This window comes from Oncorhynchus masou, unplaced genomic scaffold (assembly GCF_036934945.1).
Source record: "Oncorhynchus masou masou isolate Uvic2021 unplaced genomic scaffold, UVic_Omas_1.1 unplaced_scaffold_469, whole genome shotgun sequence".
Classification (NCBI taxonomy): Eukaryota; Metazoa; Chordata; class Actinopteri; order Salmoniformes; family Salmonidae; genus Oncorhynchus; species Oncorhynchus masou.
Window position 1 is genome coordinate 25733 of NW_027011085.1, and position 24268 is coordinate 50000.

General features: G+C 47.3%; 1 protein-coding gene across 1 annotated transcript in view; it reads right to left on the reverse strand.

Moving 5' to 3' along the window:
* Positions 1-1971: 1971 nt before the first annotated feature.
* Positions 1972-24268, reverse strand: part of LOC135535269 (ELKS/Rab6-interacting/CAST family member 1-like) — a 172957-nt gene continuing 150660 nt past the window's right edge. Inside the window, exon 5 of the mRNA XM_064961942.1 lies at positions 1972-2680. Coding sequence (XP_064818014.1) covers positions 2543-2680 — 138 coding nt within the window. The 3' untranslated portion in view covers positions 1972-2542. The remainder of the gene's footprint in view (positions 2681-24268) is intronic.

The window sequence follows — 24268 nt, forward strand, 5'->3', positions numbered from 1 at the left end:
TGTCTAGAGAGTCCTGTCTAGAGAGTCCTGTCTAGAGTCCTGTCTAGAGAGTCCTGTCTAGTGAGTCCTGTCTAGAGAGTCCTGTCTAGTGAGTCCTGTCTAGCGAGTCTTTTCTAGAGAGTCCTGTCTAAGAGTGTCCTGTCTAGAGAGTCCTGTCTAGAGAGTCCTGTCTAGAGAGTCCTGTCTAGAGTCCTGTCTAGAGAGACATTTCAGAGTCTATGAGACACTAAAGAGTCCTTATGAGGTTTTAAAAGCCCAGATAAAGCTAGATAAATTGGATCTGTATTTCAACATCAATAGCCCGCTGCCAGAATAGGTATCATTGCTGAAACATACGTTCCCTGTTGTTACGGTGAGTGGTGAGCATTTGTGTGGCTTGAATGTCTCAATAATACTGTTGCTGCTTGAGTGTCTCAATAATAATGTTGTTGCTTGAATGTCTCAATAATACTGTTGCTGCTTGAGTGTCTCAATAATAATGTTGCTGCTTGAGTGTCTCAATAATAGTGCTGTTTTTCATCTCCTAACTCTAACCTTTCAACGGGTGACAACGGAAACAAAAACACCACGAGGTTTCCTGTTCCCCAAAACCATCAGAGAACCGGCATCATAGAGGAACAACAACAAACTATCTCAAACAACCAAAGCAAAAGGTAGCAGCAAGGAAATGGCATCAAAGGTCATTTCAATTCATATTCTCAGATCTAGGCTGTATCCCAAAGGGCACCCTAGTCCCTATATAGTGCACTACTTTTCACAGGAGTTCTATGTACTGTTATAATCTCCACCCGGCACAGCCAGAAGAGGACTGGCCTCCCCTCAGAGCCTGGTTCCTCTCTAGGTTTCTTCCTAGGTTCTGGCCTTTCTAGAGAGTTTTTCCTAGCCTCTGTGCTTCTACATCTGCATTGCTTGCTGTTTGGAGTTTCAGGCTGGGTTTCTGTACAGCACTTTGAGACATCGGCTGATGGAAAAAGGGCTTCATAAATACATTTGATTGATTGATTGATTGATATGGGCCGTGATGAAATATAGTGTTCCATGAAGGGAATAGGGTTCTATAAAGGGAATAGGGTTCTATAAAGGGAACAGGGTTCTATAAAGGGAATAGGGTTCTATAAAGGGAATAGGGTTCTATAAAGGGAACAGGGTTCTATAAAGGGAATAGGGTTCTATAAAGGGAACAGGGTTCTATAAAGGGAACATGGTTCTATAAAGGGAACAGGGTTCTATAAAGGGAACAGGGTTCTATAAAGGGAATAGGGTTCTATAAAGGGAATAGGGTTCTATAAAGGGCATAGGGTTCTATAAAGGGCATAGGGTTCTATAAAGGGAATAGGGTTCTATAAAGGGAATAGGGTTCTATAAAGGGAATAGGGTTCTATAAAGGGAATAGGGTTCTATAAAGGGAATAGGGTTCTATAAAGGGAATAGGGTTCTATAAAGGGAATAGGGTTCTATAAAGGGAATAGGGTTCCATGTGGAATGCAGGACGACAGGACAGAAAGCTGTAGGAGGGATTCTAGAATGGTATAAGTAGTGGGTACATGACCATGATTCAGAGTCTCCAGCTTCTCTTCATATTGGCCATAATGATATACCCATCCCATTAGGACAGTCACCATTAGGACAGTAACTAACTAAGCAGTAACTGTGTAGTAACTAAGCAGTAACTGTGTAGTAACTAAGCAGTAACTGTGTAGTAACTAAGCAGTAACTGTGTAGTAACTAAGCAGTAACTGTGTAGTAACTAAGCAGTAATGTTGTGGTAACTAAGCAGTAACTGTGTGGTAACTAAGCAGTAACTGTGTAGTAACTAAGCAATAACTGTGTAGTAACTAAGCAGTAACTGTGTAGTAACTAAGTAGTAACTGTGTAGTAACTAAGCAGTAACTGTGTAGTAACTAAGCAGTAACTGTGTAGTAACTAAGCAGTAACTGTGTAGTAACTAAGCAGTAACTGTGTAGTAACTAAGCAATAACTGTGTAGTAACTAAGCAGTAACTGTGTAGTAACTAAGTAGTAACTGTGTAGTAACTAAGCAGTAACTGTGTAGTAACTAAGCAGTAACTGTGTAGTAACTAAGCAGTAACTGTGTAGTGACTAAGCAGTAACTGTGTAGTAACTAAGCAGTAACTGTATGGTAACTAAGCAGTAACTGTGTGGTAACTAAGCAGTAAATAAGCAGTAACTGTGTGGTAACTAAGCTGTAACTGTGTAATAACTAAGCAGTAACTGTATGTGAGTAACACTAATATAACATGGTTGACCACACCTTAGTAACGGACAGGTTTTGTGGTCAGGTCTAAGAAAAAGACAGGGTTCAACGTCATGAACGGTTCAAGAAGGCCTTCTCACCACAAACATTTTTAGATTTAGAGGATTGTTGCACCAATCTGACAAATCATTGTTAATAAATCAGTAACAAATCCCCAAAGAGATATTAGGAGAACAGGTAAGGCAGGAAATGAAGGACCGCGAATATAAAGGCATCTCTCTCTCTCTCGACGCGTTGTGAGAGTGTGGTTGGCGGGGACATTGACAGGTCAGCAGGACTCTTCCAGGGCGTTGACCACCTGCTCCAGGATGTCGGGGCAGTGGTCAGCGATCTGCTGCAGGACACAGTTAGCATGCTCCTGGAGCTCTGCACTCTCCCTCTCACACACCGCCAGCTCCGACTCCAACTGATGGGGTGAGAAAGAGGAGGGAGGGGGAGAGGGAGGGAGAGGGGGGGGGAGAGAGAGGGGGAGGGAGAGGGGAAGGGAGAGGGGAAGGGAGAGGAGAGAGAGGGAGAGGGGGAAGGGAGAGGAGTGAGAGGGAGAGGGGAGGGTGAGGGGAGGGGGAGAGGAGAGAGAGGGGGAGGGAGAGGGGAAGGTAGAGGAGAGAGAGGGAGAGGGGGAGGGGGGAGAGAGGGGGAGGGAGAGGGGAAGGGAGAGGAGAGAGAGGGAGAGGGAGAGGGGGAGGGAGAGGGGGGGAGGGGGAGAGGAGAGAGAGGGGGGAGAGTAGAGGGGGAGAGTAGAGAGGGGAGAGAAGAGAGAGAGGGGGAGTAGAGAGAGAGGGGAGTAGAGAGAGAGGGGGAAGAGAGAGGGGGAGAGGAGAGAGAGAGAGAGAGAGGGAGAAATGTTAAAACATGTATTTTGTAACGTCACATCATAGGTCAGATACATAGCAACATACTGTAAACAGCAGAACAGTGGGAGGAAACACCTGGACTTCAGAACCATAAAGATCAAATATTTCAGAGTGACTTTCTAGACAGATGGTCTTTCTGGTCAGAGGAGAGAGAAGGACCTCCATGGTAGACAGCCTGACTGACTGGCCTTAAGTCTCCCAGGGCTGATGAGTCTGTACAGATACCTCCCTCTGTCCTCCTCCTTCCCTCCTGCCTCTATCCTTTCTTCTCTTTTCATTCTCTGAGAGGTGAGAGGTCACAGGAAATGGGTAGCTAGTGCACTGTAAAGGAGTGAGCAGAGGAGAGCAGAGCAGAGGAAGAGAAAGAGAGAGCTAGAGAGTGAAAGAAAGAGGGACTGAGTGATTTAGAGAGGGGGAACATCCGTGTGAGTTAACCTCTCCACCTCTTCTCCCCCTCCAGCTCTCCTTGTCCTTCTCCTCTCCTCCTCTTCCTCCTCTTCTCCCCCTCCTTCTCTCCTTGTCCTTCTCCTCTCCTCCTCCTCTTCTCCCCCTCTATCTCTCCTTGTCCTTCTCCTCTCCTCTTCTCCCCTCCATCTCTCCTTGTCCTTCTCCTCTCCTCCTCCTCCTCCTCCTCCTCTTCTCCCCCTCCATCTCTCCTTGTCCTTCTCCTCCTCCTCCTCCTCCTCCTCCTCCTCCTCCTCCTCATCTCCCCCTCCATCTCTCCTTGTCCTTCTCCCTCTCCTCCTCCTCCTCCTCCTCATCTCCCCCTCCATCTCTCCTTGTCCTTCTCCTCTCCTCCTCCTCCTCCTCCTCATCTCCCCCTCCATCTCTCCTTGTCCTTCTCCTCTCCTCCTCCTCCTCCTCCTCCTCCTCCTCCTCCTCCTCCTCCTCCTCCTCCTCATCTCCCCCTCCATCTCTCCTTGTCCTTCTCCTCTCCTCCTCCTCCTCCTCCTCCTCCTCATCTCCCCCTCCATCTCTCCTTGTCCTTCTCCTCTCCTCCTCCTCCTCCTCCTCTTCTCCCCCTCCATCTCTCCTTGTCCTTCTCCTCTCCTCCTCTTCATCCCCTCCATCTCTCTTTGTCCTTCTCCTCTTCTCCTCCTCCTCCTCTTCTCCCCCTCCATCTCTCCTTGTCCTTCTCCTCTCCTCCTCTTCATCCCCTCCATCTCTCTTTGTCCTTCTCCTCTCCTCCTCCTCCTCCCCCCTCCATCTCTCCTTGTCCTTCTCCTCCTCCTCCTCCTCCTCCTCCTCTTCTCCCCCTCCATCTCTCTTTGTCCTTCTCCTCTCCTCCTCCTCCTCCTCTTCTCCCTCTCCATCTCTCTTTGTCCTTCTCCCTCTCCTCCTCCTCCTCTCCCCCTCCATCTCTCCTTGTCCTTCTCCTCTCCTCCTCCTCCTCCTCCATCTCTCTTTGTCCTTCTCCTCTCCTCCTCCTCTTCTCCCCCTCCATCTCTCCTTGTCCTTCTCCTCTCCTCCTCCTCCTCCTCCTCCTCCATCTCTCTTTGTCCTTCTCCTCTCCTCCTCTACCTCTTCCCTTCCACCTCTCCACCTGGCCCAGGGTCACCCCCCCTCTCTCCCCCCTCACCCTCCCTCTCCCTCTCCCTGGACCATGGATCCACAGCTGATCCCCTCTTCACATTCACATCCCCAACCTTCACCAACTCACTAAATCCATTTAAACTCTCCTGGAACGCTCCAGTCCTCCACCAACTACCCAACAGTTCTTTTAAGTCATTATATATGATTCTACACTTGGAATGTCCATCTAAAAGGTGTAATGTTCCTCTCATTAATGGAATCTGAACCTAAAGGGGATTTATGTTGGACAGCTCCTCAGGCTAATGATCCTCACAGCTGGGGATATCTTTAACAAGTGGTTAGAGTGTTGGACTAGTAACCGAAAGGTTGCAAGTTCAAACCCCGAGCTGACAAGGTACAAAATCTGTCGTTCTGCCCCTGAACAAGGCAGTTAACCCACTGTTCCGAGGCCGTCGTTGAAAATAAGAATTTGTTCTTAACTGACTTGCCTGGTTAAATAAAGGTAAAATAAAATAAAAACACAGGCCGCGGCCCAATTTACCCCCTATTCCTTAACAAGGGCCCATAAGGCTCTGGTAAAAACGAGTGCCTTACATAGGGAATAGGCTGCTATCTGGGATACAGACAAGATCTTTAACACACAGATCCCTTTTTCCAAATTACTTTTTCAAAAGGCTGGGGGTCGAGAAGTGACGAGGGGGAGAAGTGTGTGTGTGTCCTGGCCGTTGAGGTACCAGCTATGCCTCATGAAATCAGTGCTGGCATTAACAGGTGGCTGGCTGGTGGAACACACACACACACACACACACACACAGCCGCCCAGTGCTTGGCGCATGGGGGAGTTGACGTAAGGTTGGTCAGAGAGCGAAGGGGCAGATTCTGCTCTACTTCTCAAGAAGCTGTAAAAAGATTCTCCATAAATATATTCCCTTCAAGAGCTGTTACCCTCAACACACCCACATACGGACAAACTGGGAGAGGGAGGGGGAGAGAGAGAAGGGGGGAGAGGGGGGGGGGGGGAGAGAGAGAGAGAGAGAGAGAGGGGGGAGGGAGAGGGGGAGAGAGAGAGAGAGAGGGGGAGGGGAGGGGGAGAGAGAGAGGGAGGGGGGGGGAGGAGAGAGAGGGGGGAGGGAGAGAGAGAGAGGGGGGAGAGAGGGGGGGAGAGAGGGGGGGGGGAGGGGGGAGGGGAGGAAATGAGAGATGAGAAAAGAAGCTGCCCAGAGAGAATGTGTCTGAGGGAGAGAGAGAAAAGAAAAGAGGAGAGTGTAGTATTCATGTCAGGCTCTGTCTTCCATCACTGTGAGAAATCCCAGAGGCCGAGAGTACTGTAGATCGGAGCTGGACAAACAGCACTGACACACACACACACACACACACACACACACACGCACACACGCACGCACGCACGCACGCACGCGGAGGCCAAGCGTGGCCCGCTCCGCTCCACACCCCAGAAATCACTGGGGTCTCCCTCTCTCTCCCTGGGCCTCTTTGAACAGAAATGTTTCGCTGTGTCGGACAGCTTTTAAATTGCTTTTCACATTTTGAACAGACGCCAGTGATCCACAACCCATCTTTCATTCGCCCATAAGAATGTAGGATTTTATTCATAAAAACAATTTTCTTTGGCTGGATCCATGTTGAAATGTCAAACTAACAGGGAAGATGATAAAGACATCTGACACAACACCGACAGGTCATATTCACAGATCATCATGCAGACATCTCTTCGTGTGTCAGGTTTGGATCTTCAACTATTTCACCATTAATAAACCACAACACACACAGATCCTTAGACGGTGGAGGAGAAGACAGAACTGTTAGGAGAGGAGAGGAGAGGAGAGGAGAGGAGAGGAGAGGAGAGGAGAGGAGAGGAGAGGAGAGGAGAGGAGAGGAGAGGAAAGAAGAGGAGAGAACTGTTAGACTGGATGTCATCACAACTGGACTGGCTCAGAGAGAGAGAGAGAGGAGAGGAGAGGAGAGGAGAGGGAGAGGAGAGGAGAGGAGAGGAGAGGAGAGGAGAGGGGAGAGGAGAGGAGAGAACTGTTAGACTGGATGTCATCACAACTGGACTGGCTCAGAGAGAGAGGAGAGGAGAGGAGAGGAGAGGAGAGGAGAGGAGAGGAGAGGAGAGGAGAGGAGAGGAGAGGAGAGGAGAGAACTGTTAGACTGGATGTCATCACAACTGGACTGGCTCAGAGAGAGGAGAGGAGAGGAGAGGAGAGGAGGAGAGGAGAGGAGAGGAGAGGAGAGGAGAGGAGAGGAGAGGGAGAGAACTGTTAGACTGGATGTCATCACAACTGGACTGGCTCAGACGCTTAGTGACATAGAGAATGACAGCTTTTACATCGGTGCCCAGTAGAGAGAGAAGAGAAGGAGAGGAGAAGAAGAGAGAAGAGAAGAGAAGAGAGGAGAGGAGAGGAGAGAGGAGGAGAGGAGAGAGAGGAGAGGAGAGGAGAGGAGAGGGAGAGGAGAGGAGAGGAGAGGAGAGGAGAGGGAGAGGAGAGGAGAGGAGAGGAGAGGAGAGGAGAGGAGAGGAGAGGGAGAGAAGAGAAGAGAAGAGAAGAGAAGAGAAGAGAAGAGAAGAGAAGAGAAGAGAAGAGAAGAGAAGAGAAGAGAAGAGAAGAGAAGAGAAGAGAAGAGAGGAGAGGAGAGGAGAGGAGAGGAGTAGAACATAAAGAGACATACACTTTGTGACATTGTAATGGCATATTGTCTCTATTCCCTCCAGTAAATCACTGCCCTGGTGAGAGAGGGGTTATTTGAGACACCAGCAGGCTTTACTGCTCGTCTGTAGAGGTGACGGCCGTGTGGCACAAAAGGATGCTTCTTCACTCAAGCGTATAAAACGTACAGACTTTCTAATATCAAAGATGGAAACTAAAATGTTCCTTATAGTTCCTCTAATTCTAATACCTTATAAGTGCAATAAATGAAGACTATTGTGTGCAGTAAATTCAAGATATCATGTGAGTAAGTGTTCAAAAACTATACCGCTCCCCCGTCTAAACCAAGACTCCACCTCCTCCTTGTAGGCCCGACTTCCTCCCTCAGATAACCTTTGACCTTCCTCCCTCCCGTAGCCACCGCACCGACCGCAAGGTGGGAGTCATCTCCAATAACGGCGTCACACTAAGAATTCATCTAATAATGCTCTGGTTATTGTATACAAATACAAACTGGCTGTTTGTCTCTAACAGACATAGAGAATGACAGTCTGTACCTACGTGACATGGAGAGAGAGATAGAAGGAGAGATAGAGAGAGAGAGAGAGAGAGAGAGAGAGAGAGAGAGAGAGAGAGAGAGAGAGAGAGAGAGAGAGAGAGAAAGCCTCTATGACCAGGTCCACCTCTACAAGGCAGCAGTGCCCACCTTTGCCCAAACTCTAAAGGACATCGCTCTCAAATGTATCCCCAACACTTCACACAGGAGCAACAGATCAATAGACACCCCACCCAGACCAGCGAGACACCCTCCCAGACCTGCAGGACCCCCCCCCCTGGACCTACACATAGAGGACCCACGCCAAGAGGAATTACATCCAGACCACAGCACCCCCAGCCACATCCACACCACCACCCCAACCAATCAACACCCCCCCACATCAACCATGCCCACACCCCATTTAGGCCCCCTCAGATCAGACCTATGCCACTCCTGCCCACCCCATGCACCCCACCCCCGCAAAGAGGGCCTCAACATGGAAGCCACACATACGCCCAGGCAGTGAGCGGGCAAACAGGCCCGACCCCCACTCTTACACTCGCCCAAGCCAATGGCATGTACCAGATGCTCAGCAGGCTCTGCTCACACTTACTGGCCTGAGGCCAAACCACACGACCAACAACATTGGACACTTTATGGTACACAAAGCATTCACTATATCAAACCTGGAATATACAAGGCCTGAGGTCATCTGCCTTTGGCCTGAAGAGCAGAAACCCGGACTTCACCAAAGAAATCGGAAATACAGACATTGTCATCCTGCAAGAAACCTGGTATAGAGGAGATGGACCCACTGGTTGCCCTCTAGGTTACAGAGAGCTGGTAGTCCCATCCACCACACTACCAGGTGTGAAACAGGGAAGGGACTCAGGGGGTATGCTAATTTGGTATAGAGCAGACCTAACTCACTCCATTAAATTAATCAAACAGGAACATTTTACATTTGGCTAGAAATTCAAAAGGAAATGATCCTAATTAACAGAGACATGTCCTCCTGTGTGCTACCTATATCCCCCCCCTAGAATCCCCATCCTTTAATGAAGACAGCTTCTCCATCCTGGAGGGGGAAATCAATCATTTCCAGGCTCAGGGATATGTACTAGTCTGTGGTGACCGAAATGCCAGAACTGGACAAGAACATGACACCCTCAGCACACAGGGGGACAAACACCTGCCTGGAGGTGACAGCATTCCCTCCCCCATATGCTCCCCTAGGCACAACTATGACAACATAACCAACAAAAATGGGTCCCAACTCCTGCAGCTCTGTCGCACGCTGGGTATGTACATAGTCAATGGTAGGCTTCGAGGGGACTCCTATGGTAGATACACCTATAGCTCATCTCTTGGCAGTAGTACTGTAGACTACTTTATCACTGACCTCAACCCAGAGTCTCTGAGAGCGTTCACAGTCAGCCCACTGACACCCCTATCAGACCACAGCAAAATCACAGTCTACTTGAACAGGGCAATACTCAATCATGAGGCATCAAGCCAAAGGAACTGAGTAACATTAAGAAATGCTATAGATGGAAGGAATGCAGTTTGGAAACCTACCAAAAAACAATGAGGAAACAACAAATTCAATCCCTTTTAGACAATTTCCTGGGTAAAACGTTCCACTGTAATAGTGAAGGTGTAAACTTGGCGGTAGAAAATCTTAACAGTATATTTGACCTCTCAGCTTCCCTATCAAATCTAAAAATCTCAAATAGAAAACTGAAGAACATGAACAACAATGACAAATGGTTTGATGAAGAATGCAAAATTCTAAGAAAGAAATTGAGAAACCTGTCCAACCAAAAACATAGAGACCCGGAAAACCTGAGTCTACGCCTTCACTATGGTGAATCACTCAAACAATACAGAAATACACTACGGAAAAAGAAGGAACAGCATGTCAGAAATCAGATCAATGTAATTGAAGAATCCATAGACTAACCACTTCTGGGAAAATTGGAAAACACTAAACAAACAACAACACGAAGAATTAACTATCCAAAATGGAGATGTATGGGTAAACCACTTCTCCAATATGTTTGTCTCTATAACAAAGAATAAAGAGCAAAAACATAAACATGATCAAATATAAATCTTAGAATCAACTATTAAAGACTCCCAGAACCCACTGGATTCTCCAATTACATTGAATGAGTTACAGGACAAAATAAAAACCCTCCGCCCCAGAAAGGCCTGTGGTGTTGATGGTATCCTCAATGAAATGATCAAATATACAGACAACAAATTCCAATTAGCTATACTAAAAGTCTTTAACATCATCCTTAGCTCTGTCATCTTCCCCAATATTTGGAACCAAGGACTGATCACCCCAATCCACAAAAGTGGAGACAAATTTGACCCCAATAACTACCGTGGAATATGCGTCAACAGTAACCTTGGGAAAATCCTCTGCATTATCATTAACAGCAGACTCGTACATTTCTTCAATGAAAACAATGTACTGAGCAAATGTCAAATTGGCTTTTTACCAAATTACCGTACAACAGACCATGTATTCACCCTGAACACCCTAATTGACAAACAAACAAACCAAAACAAAGGCAAAGTCTTCTCATGCTTTGTTGATTTCAAAAAAGCCTTCGACTCAATTTGGCCTGAGGGTCTGCTATACAAACTGATGGAAAGTGGTGTTGGGGGTAAAACATACATACATACATACATTATACATACATACAAACATACATACATTATAAAATCCATGTACACAAACAACAAGTGTGCAGTTAAAATAGGGGAAGAGTCCCCTAAGCAAGCTGGTCCTGGGGCTCTGTTCACAAACAGACCCCACAGAGCCCCAGGACAGCAACACAATTAGACCCAACCAAATCATGAGAAAACAAAAAGATAATTACTTGACACATTGGAAATAATTAACAAAAGAACAGAGCAAACTAGAATGCTATTTGGCCCTAAACAGAGAGTACACAGCGGCAGAATACCTGACCACTATGACTGACCCAAACTTAAGGAAAGCTTTGACTATGTACAGACTCAGTGAGCATAGCCTTGCTATTGAGAAAGGGCGCCAATGGCAGACCTGGCTCTCAAGAAAAGACAGACTATGTGCTCACTGCCCACAAAATGAGGTGGAAACTGAGCTGCATTTCCTAACCTCCTGTCAAATGTATGACCATATTAGAGACACATATTTCCCTCAGATTACACAGATTCACAAATAATTTGAAAACAAACCCAATTTTGATAAATTCCCATATCTACTGGGTTACAACAATGTATATATATATATACATAATATGACATTAGTAGATTGAAGGAGAGATAGAGAGAGAGAAGGAGAGGAGAGAAAGAGAGGAGAGATAGAGAGAGAGAGACGGAAAGAGAGAGAGAGGAGAGATAGAGAGTGAGAAGGAGAGGAGAGATAGAGAGAGAGAGAAGGAAAGAGAGAGAGGAAAGATAGAGAGAAGGAAAGAGAGAGAGGAGATATAGAGAGAGAAGGAAAGAGAGAGAGAGGAGAGAGAGAGAGAAGGAGAGGAGAGAAAGAGAGGAGAGATAGAGAAGGAAAGAGAGAGAGAGAGAGAGAAGGAGAGGAGAGAAAGAGAGGAGAGATAGAGAGAGAGAAGGAGAGGAGAGATAGAGCGAGAGAGACATTGTTAGAACACTGTATATATATAATATGACATTTGTAATGTCTTTATTGTTTTGAAACTTCTGTATGTGTAATGTTTACTGTTAATTTTGATTGTTTATTTCACTTTATATATTCACTTTATATATTATCTACCTCACTTGCTTTGGCAATGTTAACATGTTTCCCATGCCAATAAAGCCCTTGAATTGAATTGAATTGAGAGAGAGAGGTAAAGAGCAAGTTACTACACACTAAGTTCAAAGGTCCCTGCCTGCTTCCATCCATGGTCCACTGCAAAGGTCATTCAGGGGGAGTGTGTGGCTGATATGCCCACTGAAAGAGGCCAGTTTTCAGCCTGGTTCCCCTCCCTGCCTGCTTCCATCCATGGTCCACTGCAAAGGCCCTGATCATCTACCCACCACGAGGTCTCTGGGCCTGTGGGTCTCTAACTAGGGGGAGGGGGGTGACCAGGTACTGGCTGATCGAGCAACTCATTTATGGACCTGCTATCTGCATCACCTGGGAACCCTGTTATAACAAGACAATCACTAAGGTTTGGGGAGGGGAGGACTCAGAAAGACTCAAAGAGAGAGCGAGGAGAAACGAGAGCGAGAGCGAGGTAGAGAGAGAGGTAGAGAGAGAGGTAGAGAGGTAGTGAGAGGTAGAGAGAGAGAGAGAGAGAGCGAGAGAGAGGTAGAGAGAGGTAGAGAGAGGTAGTGAGAGGTAGAGAGAGAGGTAGAGAGAGAGGTAGAGAGAGAGGTAGAGATTGTATTGAGTCATGTGTTGGAGGTAATGAAGCTTGACCAGCAGGCTGATATATGAGCCCGTTCCCCTCTCTCCTCTCGGGTGAGGGAGAGGGAGGCGCTGGCCTGGGGTTGGAGGGGTGAGGCTTGGTTTGGCAGAGCATGCTCCTTTCTCCAAGCCCCATTAGGATCACACAGCGGGGAACCACCGCTTCGGCAGGCACAGAGAGCTTCACACACACAGTCACACACACACAGTCACACACACACACATGACACACACACACAGTCACACACACACGCAGAGAGCTTCACACACACAGTCACACACACACAGTCACACACACACAGTCACACACACCCACATACAGGACACACACACCCGGTTGACACAGACAGACAGTCCTCACACTGACCTGGTGGAGACAGACAGTCCTCACACTGACCTGGTGGAGACAGACAGTCCTCACACTGACCTGGCGGAGACAGACAGTCCTCACACTGACCTGGCTAACACAGACAGACAGTCCTCACACTGACCTGGCTGAGACAGACAGTCCTCACACTGACCTGGCTGACACAGACAGACAGTCCTCACACTGACCTGGCGGAGACAGACAGTCCTCACACTGACCTGGCTAACACAGACAGACAGTCCTCACACTGACCTGGCTGACACAGACAGACAGTCCTCACACTGACCTGGTTCACACAGACAGACAGTCCTCACACTGACCTGGCTGAGACAGACAGACAGTCCTCACACTGACCTGGTTCACACAGACAGACAGTCCTCACACTGACCTGGCTGAGACAGACAGACAGTCCTCACACTGACCTGGCTGACGCAGACAGACAGTCCTCACACTGACCTGGCTGAGACAGACAGACAGTCCTCACACTGACCTGGCTGAGACAGACAGACAGTCCTCACACTGACCTGGCTGACGCAGACAGACAGTCTGAGGTCTGATCAAGTCAAATCAAATCAAATTGTTTTGGTCACATTCACACACAGCACCAGACAGTGATCTGGACAAACCAACTGATTCAAGGGTTTCTCTTTATGTGTATTATTTTATACATTGTAGAATAATAGTGACGACATCACAACTATGACATAACACATTTGGGAATCATGTCGTAGGTAAAAAAGTGTTAAACAAATCAAAATATATTTGATATTCATCAACGTAGCCCCCTTATGCCTTGATGACAGCTGTTGACACTCCTGGGTCGCCTGGTGTTGAAGGCTGAGCTGCAGTCAATGAACAGCATTCTCACATCGGCGTTCCTCTGGTCCAGATGGGACGGACAGTCAATGAACAGCATTCTCACATCGGCGTTCCTCTGGTCCAGATGGGACGGACAGTCAATGAACAGCATTCTCACATCGGTGTTCCTCTGGTCCAGATGGGACGGACAGTCAATGAACAGCATTCTCACATCGGTGTTCCTCTGGTCCAGATGGGACGGACAGTCAATGAACAGCATTCTCACATCGGTGTTCCTCTGGTACAGATGGGACGGACAGTCAATGAACAGCATTCTCACATCGGCGTTCCTCTGGTACAGATGGGACGGACAGTCAATGAACAGCATTCTCACATCGGCGTTCCTCTGGTCCAGATGGGACGGACAGTCAATGAACAGCATTCTCACATCGGTGTTCCTCTGGTCCAGATGGGACGGACAGTCAATGAACAGCATTCTCACATCAGTGTTCCTCTGGTCCAGATGGGACGGACAGTCAATGAACAGCATTCTCACATCGGCGTTCCTCTGGTCCAGATGGGACGGACAGTCAATGAACAGCATTCTCACATCGGCGTTCCTCTGGTCCAGATGGGACGGACAGTGTGAGGTGATGTGATGCTTGACTCGTCTCTCAAAGCACTTCATGATGACAGAAGTGAGTTCTACGGGGCGATAGTCATTTAGTTCAGCTACTTTTGCTTCCTTGGGAACTACACACAGTCAGCATCCCAAATGGCAAGCTACTCCCTATATAGTACACTACTTTAAACCAGAGCCCTATTCCCTATATAGTGCACTACTTTAGACCAGAGCCCTATTCCCTATATAGTGCACTACTTTAGACCAGAGCCCTATTCCCTATATAGTGCACTACTTTAGACCAGAGCCCTATTCCCTATATAGTGCACTACTTTAGACCAGAGCCCTATTCCCTATATAGTGCACTACTTTAGACCAGAGCCCTATTCCCTATATAGTGCACTACTTTAGACCAGAGCACTATTCCCTATATAGTGCACTACTTTAGACCAGAGCCCTATTCCCTATATAGTGCACTACTTTAGACCAGAGCCCTATTCCCTATATAGTGCACTACTTTAGACCAGAGCCCTATTCCCTATATAGTGCACTACTTTAGACCAGAGCCCTATTCCCTATATAGTGCACTACTTTAGACCAGAGCCCTATTCCCTATATAGTGCACTACTTTAGACCAGAGCCCTATTCCCTATATAGTGCACTCCTTTAGACCAGAGCACTATTCCCTATATAGTGCACTCCTTTAGACCAGGGCCCTATTCCCTATATAGTGCACTACTGGGGGTAGTGGGGTGGGGTGCCATTTGGGAGGCGGACACAGACAGCACCTCCATACCAGACATCATATAGCTGTTAGACGGTAGTATATTTAGCAACGATCCCCAGAAAGACAAGGCTGTAAAGAGGAGAGAGATAACCTCGCCCACTATCTGTCTCTATGTCTTCTGCTAAGAGGAGAGAGAGAGATAACCTCGCCCACTATCTGTCTCTATGTCTTCTGCTAAGAGGAGAGAGAGATAACCTCGCCCACTATCTGTCTCTATGTCTTCTGCTAAGAGGAGAGAGAGATAACCTCGCCCACTATCTGTCTCTATGTCTTCTGCTAAGAGGAGAGAGAGATAACCTCGCCCACTATCTGTCTCTATGTCTTCTGCTAAGAGGAGAGAGAGATAACCTCGCCCACTATCTGTCTCTATGTCTTCTGCTAAGAGGAGAGAGAGATAACCTCGCCCACTATCTGTCTCTATGTCTTCTGCTAAGAGGAGAGAGAGAGAACCTCGCCCACTATCTGTCTCTATGTCTTCTGCTAAGAGGAGAGAGAGAGAACCTCGCCCACTATCTGTCTCTATGTCTTCTGCTAAGAGGAGAGAGAGATAACCTCGCCCACTATCTGTCTCTATGTCTTCTGCTAAGAGGAGAGAGAGAACCTCGCCCACTATCTGTCTCTATGTCTTCTGCTAAGAGGAGAGAGAGAACCTCGCCCACTATCTGTCTCTATGTCTTCTGCTAAGAGGAGAGAGAGAGAACCTCGCCCACTATCTGATGTCTTCTGAGGAGAGATAACCTCGCCCACTATCTGTCTCTATGTCTTCTGCTAAGAGGAGAGAGAGATAACCTCGCCCACTATCTGTCTCTATGTCTTCTGCTAAGAGGAGAGAGAGATAACCTCGCCCACTATCTGTCTCTATGTCTTCTGCTAAGAGGAGAGAGAGATAACCTCGCCCACTATCTGTCTCTATGTCTTCTGCTAAGAGGAGAGAGATAACCTCGCCCAGAGAGATCTGTCTCTATGTCTTCTGCTAAGAGGAGAGAGATAACCTCGCCCACTATCTGTCTCTATGTCTTCTGCTAAGAGGAGAGAGATAACCTCGCCCACTATCTGTCTCTATGTCTTCTGCTAAGAGGAGAGAGAGATAACCTCGCCCACTATCTGTCTCTATGTCTTCTGCTAAGAGGAGAGAGAGATAACCTCGCCCACTATCTGTCTCTATGTCTTCTGCTAAGGAGAGAGAGATAACCTCGCCCACTATCTGTCTCTATGTCTTCTGCTAAGAGGAGAGAGAGATAACCTCGCCCACTATCTGTCTCTATGTCTTCTGCTAAGAGGAGAGAGAGATCTGCCCACTATCTGTCTCTATGTCTTGCTAAGAGGAGAGAGATAACCTCGCCCACTATCTGTCTCTATGTCTTCTGCTAAGAGAGAAGATAACCTCGCCCACTATCTGTCTCTATGTCTTCTGCTAAGAGGAGAGAGAGATAACCTCGCCCACTATCTGTCTCTATGTCTTCTGCTAAGAGGAGAGAGATAACCTCGCCCACTATCTGTCTCTATGTCTTCTGCTAAGAGGAGAGAGAGATAACCTCGCCCACTATCTGTCTCTATGTCTTCTGCTAAGAGGAGAGAGAGATAACCTCGCCCACTATCTGTCTCTATGTCTTCTGCTAAGAGGAGAGAGAGATAACCTCGCCCACTATCTGTCTCTATGTCTTCTGCTAAGAGGAGAGAGAGATAACCTCGCCCACTATCTGTCTCTATGTCTTCTGCTAAGGAGGAGAGAGAGATAACCTATCTGTCTCCACTATCTGTCTCTATGTCTTCTGCTAAGAGGAGAGAGAGATAACCTCGCCCACTATCTGTCTCTATGTCTTCTGCTAAGAGGAGAGAGAGATAACCTCGCCCACTATCTGTCTCTATGTCTTCTGCTAAGAGGAGAGAGAGATAACCTCGCCCACTATCTGTCTCTATGTCTTCTGCTAAGAGAGAGAGATAACCTCGCCCACTATCTGTCTCTATGTCTTCTGCTAAGAGGGAGAGAGAGATAACCTCGACCCACTATCTGTCTCTATGTCTTCTGCTAAGAGGAGAGAGAGATAACCTCGCCCACTATCTGTCTCTATGTCTTCTGCTAAGAGGAGAAGATAACCTCGCCCACTATCTGTCTCTATGTCTTCTGCTAAGAGGAGAGAGGAGAGAGTAAGAGGAGAGAGAGATAACCTCGCCCACTATCTGTCTCTATGTCTTCTGCTAAGAGGAGAGAGATAACCTCGCCCACTATCTGTCTCTATGTCTTCTAAGCTAAGGAGAGAGAGATAACCTCGCCCACTATCTGTCTCTATGTCTTCTGCTAAGAGGAGAGATAACCTCGCCCACTATCTGTCTCTATGTCTTCTGCTAAGAGGAGAGAGAGATAACCTCGCCCACTATCTGTCTCTATGTCTTCTGCTAAGAGGAGAGAGAGATAACCTCGCCCACTATCTGTCTCTATGTCTTCTGCTAAGAGGAGAGAGATAACCTCGCCCACTATCTGTCTCTATGTCTTCTGCTAAGAGGAGAGAGAGATAACCTCGCCCACTATCTGTCTCTATGTCTTCTGCTAAGAGGAGAGAGAGATAACCTCGCCCACTATCTGTCTCTATGTCTTCTGCAAATGGAGAGGTAGGAGAGGGGAGGGTAAGAGGAGAGAGATAACCTCGCCCACTATCTGTCTCTATGTCTTCTGCTAAGAGGGAGAGAGATAACCTCGCCCACTATCTGTCTCTATGTCTTCTGCTAAGAGGAGAGAGAGATAACCTCGCCCACTATCTGTCTCTATGTCTTCTGCTAAGAGGAGAGAGAGATAACCTCGCCCACTATCTGTCTCTATGTCTTCTGCTAAGAGGAGAGAGAGATAACCTCGCCCACTATCTGTCTCTATGTCTTCTGCTAAGAGGAGAGAGAGATAACCTCGCCCACTATCTGTCTCTATGTCTTCTGCTAAGAGGAGAGAGAGATAACCTCGCCCACTATCTGTCTCTATGTCTTCTGCTAAGAGGAGAGAGAGATAACCTCGCCCACTATCTGTCTCTATGTCTTCTGCTAAGAGGAGAGAGAGATAACCTCGCCCACTATCTGTCTCTATGTCTTCTGCTAAGAGGAGAGAGAGAGATAACCTCGCCCACTATCTGTCTCTATGTCTTCTGCTAAGAGGAGAGAGAGATAACCTTGACCCACTATCTGTCTCTATGTCTTCTGCTAAGAGGAGAGAGAGATAACCTCGCCCACTATCTGTCTCTATGTCTTCTGCTAAGAGAGAGAGAGATAACCTCGCCCACTATCTGTCTCTATGTCTTCTGCTAGAGAGGAGAGAGAGATAACCTCGCCCACTATCTGTCTCTATGTCTTCTGCTAAGACTGTCTCTTCTTTGCTAAGAGGAGAGAGAGATAACCTCGCCCACTATCTGTCTCTATGTCTTCTGCTAAGAGGAGAGAGAGAGATAACCTCGCCCACTATCTGTCTCTATGTCTTCTGCTAAGACCTCTTCTTTCATAGCCTTGACCCACAAATGGAGAGGTAGAGGAGGAGAGAGAGAGATAACCTCGCCCACTATCTGTCTCTATGTCTTCTGCTAAGACCTCTTCTTTCATAGCCTTGACCCACAAATGGAGAGGTAGAGGAGGGAGGGAGGGGTAGAGGAGGAGAGAGAGATAACCTCGCCCACTATCTGTCTCTATGTCTTCTGCTAAGACCTCTTCTTTCATAGCCTTGACCCACAAATGGAGAGGTAGAGGAGGAGAGAGAGAGATAACCTCGCCCACTATCTGTCTCTATGTCTTCTGCTAAGACCTCTTCTTTCATAGCCTTGACCCACAAATGGAGAGGTAGAGGAGGGAGGGAGGGGTAGAGGAGGAGAGAGAGATAACCTCGCCCACTATCTGTCTCTATGTCTTCTGCTAAGACCTCTTCTTTCATAGCCTTGACCCACAAATGGAGAGGTAGAGGAGGAGAGAGAGATAACCTCGCCCACTATCTGTCTCTATGTCTTCTGCTAAGACCTCTTCTTTCATAGCCTTGACCCACAAATGGAGAGGTAGAGGAGGGAGGGAGGGGTAGAGGGTAGAAGGGTGGAGAGGGAGGGAGAGGGAGGGAGGGGTGAGTAGAAGGAGAAGGGTGGAGAAGGAGGGGTGAGTAGAAGGAGAAGGGTGGAGAGGGAGGGAGAGGGAGGGAGGGGGTGAGTAGAATGAGAAGGGTGGAGAGGGAGGGAGAGGGAGGGAGGGGTAGAAGGAGAAGGGTGGAGCGGGAGGGAGGGAGGGGTGAGTAGAAGGAGAAGGGTGGAGAGGGAGGGAGGGAGGGGGTGAGTAGAAGGAGAAGGGTGGAGAGGGAGGGAGGGAGGGGTGAGTAGAAGGAGAAGGGTGGAGAGGGAGGGGAGAGGGAGGGGGGAGTGAGTAGGAGAAGGGTGGAGCGGGAGGGAGGGGTGAGTAGAAGGAGAAGGATGGAGCGGGAGGGAGAGGGAGGGGTGAGTAGAAGGAGAAGGGTGGAGAGGGAGGGAGAGGGAGGGGTGAGTAGAAGGAGAAGGGTGGAGCGGGAGGGATGGAGGGGTGAGTAGAAGGAGAGGGGTGGAGAGGGAGAGAGGGAGGTAGAAAGAATAGAAGGAAGAAAGGAGGAAACTTTTTACTGGGTGTATTATATAGAGGTAAAGTAGGGAGGGATAATGATGGAGACTGTTGATGTTTTACTGGGTGTATTATATAGAGGTAAAGGACAGGAGGAGGGATAATGATGGAGACAGAGTAAAGGAGGGGAGGGATAATGATGGAGACTGTAGTTGTTTTACTGGGTGTATTATATAGAGGTAAAGGACAGGAGGAGGGATAATGATGGAGACAGAGTAAAGGAGGGGAGGGATAATGATGGAGACTGTTGATGTTTTACTGGGTGTATTATATAGAGGTAAAGGAGGGGAGGGATAATGATGGAGACTGTAGATGTTTTACTGGGTGTATTATATAGAGATAAAGGAGGGGAGGGATAATGATGGAGACTGTTGATGTTTTACTGGGTGTATTATATAGAGGTAAATGAGGGGAGGGATAATGATGGAGACTGTTGATGTTTTACTGGGTGTATTATATAGAGGTAAAGGAGGGGAGGAGGGATAATGTTGGAGACAGAGTAAAGGAGGGGAGGGATAATGATGGAGACTATATGTTTTACTGGGTGTATTGTATAGAGGTAAATGAGGGGAGGGATAATGATGGAGACTGTTGATGTTTTACTGGGTGTATTATATAGAGGTAAAGGAGGGGAGGAGTGATAATGTTGGAGACTGTTGATGTTTTACTGGGTGTATTATATAGAGGTAAATGAGGGGAGGGATAATGATGGAGACTGTTGATGTTTTACTGGGTGTATTATATAGAGGTAAAGGAGGGGAGGAGGGATAATGTTGGAGACAGAGTAAAGGAGGGGAGGGATAATGATGGAGACTATATGTTTTACTGGGTGTATTGTATAGAGGTAAATGAGGGGAGGGATAATGATGGAGACTGTTGATGTTTTACTGGGTGTATTATATAGAGGTAAAGGAGGGGAGGAGTGATAATGTTGGAGACTGTTGATGTTTTACTGGGTGTATTATATAGAGGTTAAGGAGGGGAGGGATAATGATGGAGACTGTTGATGTTTTACTGGGTGTATTACATAGAAGTAAAGGAGCATTTTGTTCATTATCATCTATCTGATCTGGGTTTACGGCTGCGGTGTGTGTGTGTGTGTGTGTTCAGATACACAAGTGGGGGTATTTCTGAAACGGTAATGAACTATGGGGGGGGCCAGGTTGCAGTCACGAGGCAAACTCCAACACACACACACACACACACACACACACACACACACACACACACACACACACACACACACACACACACACACACACACACACATCCCACACACACCGAGGTTGAACCACTTAGCTGAGGAATGCTAATGGTCCAGGAGCAGAGTAGAGGCCGGCGTCCCAAACAGCACCCTGTTCCCTATATGCTCCCTATATAGCACACTCCTTTTGACCAGAATTAGCACACTGTATAGGGAATAGGGTGCCGTTTGGACTGCAGGTGAGGTGGAATCTCAATATCATCTCAACTAGAACCTGACCTAAAGCAGAAAAATGTCCCTGAGACATTATCTGATTACTGACTAACTGCAGCAGAGGAACCACTAGAAGGTAATGTATTGTAAAATCATTATGTACTAATGGTTCATGGTTCACAATATGACTATGTTTGAGCTAACACTCTACGTAGCCCAGGAGATATAGTTTAATATATATCTTTTTTTACAGTGTAGATATGGAGCTTCAGTTCTGGACTTAGGGGTGGCAAGTAGCCTAGTGGTTAGAGGCCTCTCTCTCTATTTCTCTCTCTCCCCCAGCTTGTCGTCCCATTCCTGCCAATGGGGGAGAGATGGGGGGAAGGAAGGGAGAGGAGGGCAGTGAGAACTGCTAAACCCATCAAGCCCTAATTCAATAAATCTGCATAAGTAGAGAAAGGCGAGGCAGCCCGGGTCCAGGACGTCAGCGTGACACATCCATCTGGGATCAAACAGACACTCTTTGATGAATGAAGTTGTGTTTCCCAAAGACACCTTCATCCCCATTGATTTAACCTTCGTTCAACAAGGCAAGTCAGTTAACAACTAATTCTGATGTACAATGACGGCCCACCCCGGCCAAACCCAAACCCGGAAGACGCTGGGCCAATTGTGCATGGGACTCCCAATCACAGCCGGTTGTGATACAGCCTGGAATCGAACCAGGGTCTGTAGTTACGCCCCTAGCACTGAGATGCAGTGCCTCAGACCGCTGCCCCACTCCGGAGCCTCTATACAACAGTGGTATAAAGTACATGAGTAAAAATACTGTAAAGTTCAACTTCAGGCGTTTTTTTGGGGTATCTGTACTTTACTATTGATATTTTTGACTACTTTAATTTTTACTTGAGTCATTTTCTATTACGGTATCTCTATTACAGTATCTCTATTACGGTATCTCTATTACGGTATCTCTATTACGGTATCTCTATTACGGTATCTCTATTACGGTATCTTTACTTTTACTCAAGTATGGAAATATGGTACTTTTTCCACTACTGCTAAACAGTATAGTGTTTTTGCCCAGGGCCCACAGGGTGCACTACTGTTAGTGAATACCTTGTTCACTACTGTTAGTGAATATCATGCCACCAGGGCCCACAGGGTGCACTACTGTTAGTGAATACCTTGTTCACTACTGTTAGTGAATACCATGTTCACTACTGTTAGTGAATACCATGTTCACTACTGTTAGGGAATACCTTGTTCACTACTGTTAGTGAATATCATGCCACCAGGGCCCACAGGGTGCACTACTGTTAGTGAATACCTTGTTCACTACTGTTAGTGAATACCATGTTCACTACTGTTAGTGAATACCATGTTCACTACTGTTAGTGAATACCTTGTTCACTACTGTTAGTGAATATCATGCCACCAGGGCCCATAGGGTGCACTACTGTTAGGGAATACCATGTTCACTACTGTTAGTGAATACCATGCCACCAGGGCCCATAGGGTGCACTACTGTTAGTGAATACCATGTTCACTACTGTTAGTGAATACCATGTTCACTACTGTTAGTGAATACCATGTTCACTACTGTTAGTGAATACCATGCCACCAGGGCCCATAGGGTGCACTACTGTTAGGGAATACCATGTTCACTACTGTTAGTGAATACCATGCCACCAGGGCCCATAGGGTGCACTACTGTTAGGGAATACCATGTTCACTACTGTTAGTGAATAACATGTTCACTACTGTTAGGGAATACCATGTTCACTACTGTTAGGGAATACCATGTTCACTACTGTTAGGGAATACCATGTTCACTACTGTTTGTGAATACCATGTTCACTACTGTTAGTGAATACCATGTTCACTACTGTTAGGGAATACCATGTTCACTACTGTTAGGGAATAACATGTTCACTACTGTTTGTGAATACCATGCCACCAGGGCCCATAGGGTGCACTAATGTTAGTGAATACCATGCCACCAGGGCCCATAGGGTGACCTACTGTTAGTGAATACCATGTTCACTACTGTTAGTGAATACCATGTTCACTACTGTTAGTGAATACCATGTTCACTACTGTTAGTGTATACCATGCCACCAGGGCCCATAGGGTGCACTACTGTTTGTGAATACCATGTTCACTACTGTTAGTGAATACCATGCCATCTGGGACTCGCCCGAGGAAAGGGATCCTGGTGTTGTTTCTCAGAGCACCAGATTAAAGGGTACGTCATCTTCAGGGAGCCCCGGTGGCATAAATGGCTCGCTAAAAAAATAATCAGTTCCCATAACCTCATTTGGTTTTCCCCCTCTCTCTTTTCTCTTGTTCCCCCTATCCTCCTCTCTCATGCCTTCCCGTGCCCTAGGGTCTCCTCCTCCACTCCTTCTCTATGTCGTTAGGCAGTATAACGACGCACCACTAATGCTCTGACAGGCCACTGAACCGGGCCGGCGCCGCTGGGCTGAACTGGGGATGGGGACAGGATCCGGAGAGAAAGAGAGAAGGAGATAGAGATGGAGAGAGTGTGACAAGGAGAAGGAGAGAAGGAGATAGAGATGGAGAGAGTGTGACAAGGAGAAAGAGAGAAGGAGATAGATGGAGAGAGTGTGACAAGGAGAAAGAGAGAGAGGAGATAGAGATGGAGAGAAGGAGACAAGGAGAACAAGGAGAGAAGGAGATAGAGATGGAGAGAGTGTGACAAGGAGAAAGAGAGAAGGAGATAGAGATGGAGAGAGTGTGACAAGGAGAAAGAGAGAAGGAGATAGAGATGGAGAGAGTGTGACAAGGAGAAAGAGAGAAGGAGATAGAGATGGAGAGAGACAAGGAGAAAGAGAGAAGGAGATAGAGATGGAGAGAGTGTGACAAGGAGAAAGAGAGAAGGAGATAGAGATGGAGAGAGTGTGACAAGGAGAAGGAGAGAAGGAGATAGAGATGGAGAGAGTGTGACAAGGAGAAAGAGAGAAGGAGATAGAGATGGAGAGAGTGTGACAAGGCGAAAGAGAGAAGGAGATAGGGATGGAGAGAGTGTGAGAAGGAGAAAGAGAGAAGGAGATAGAGATGGAGAGAGTGTGACAAGGAGAAAGAGAGAAGGAGATAGAGATGGAGAGAGTGTGACAAGGCGAAAGAGAGAAGGAGATAGAGATGGAGAGAGTGTGACAAGGAGAAAGAGAGAAGGAGATAGAGATGGAGAGAGTGTGACAAGGCGAAAGAGAGAAGGAGATAGAGATGGAGAGAGTGTGACAAGGAGAAAGAGAGAAGGAGATAGAGATGGAGAGAGTGTGACAAGGAGAAAGAGAGAAGGAGATAGAGATGGAGAGAGTGTGACAAGGAGAACGAGAGAAGGAGATAGAGATGGAGAGA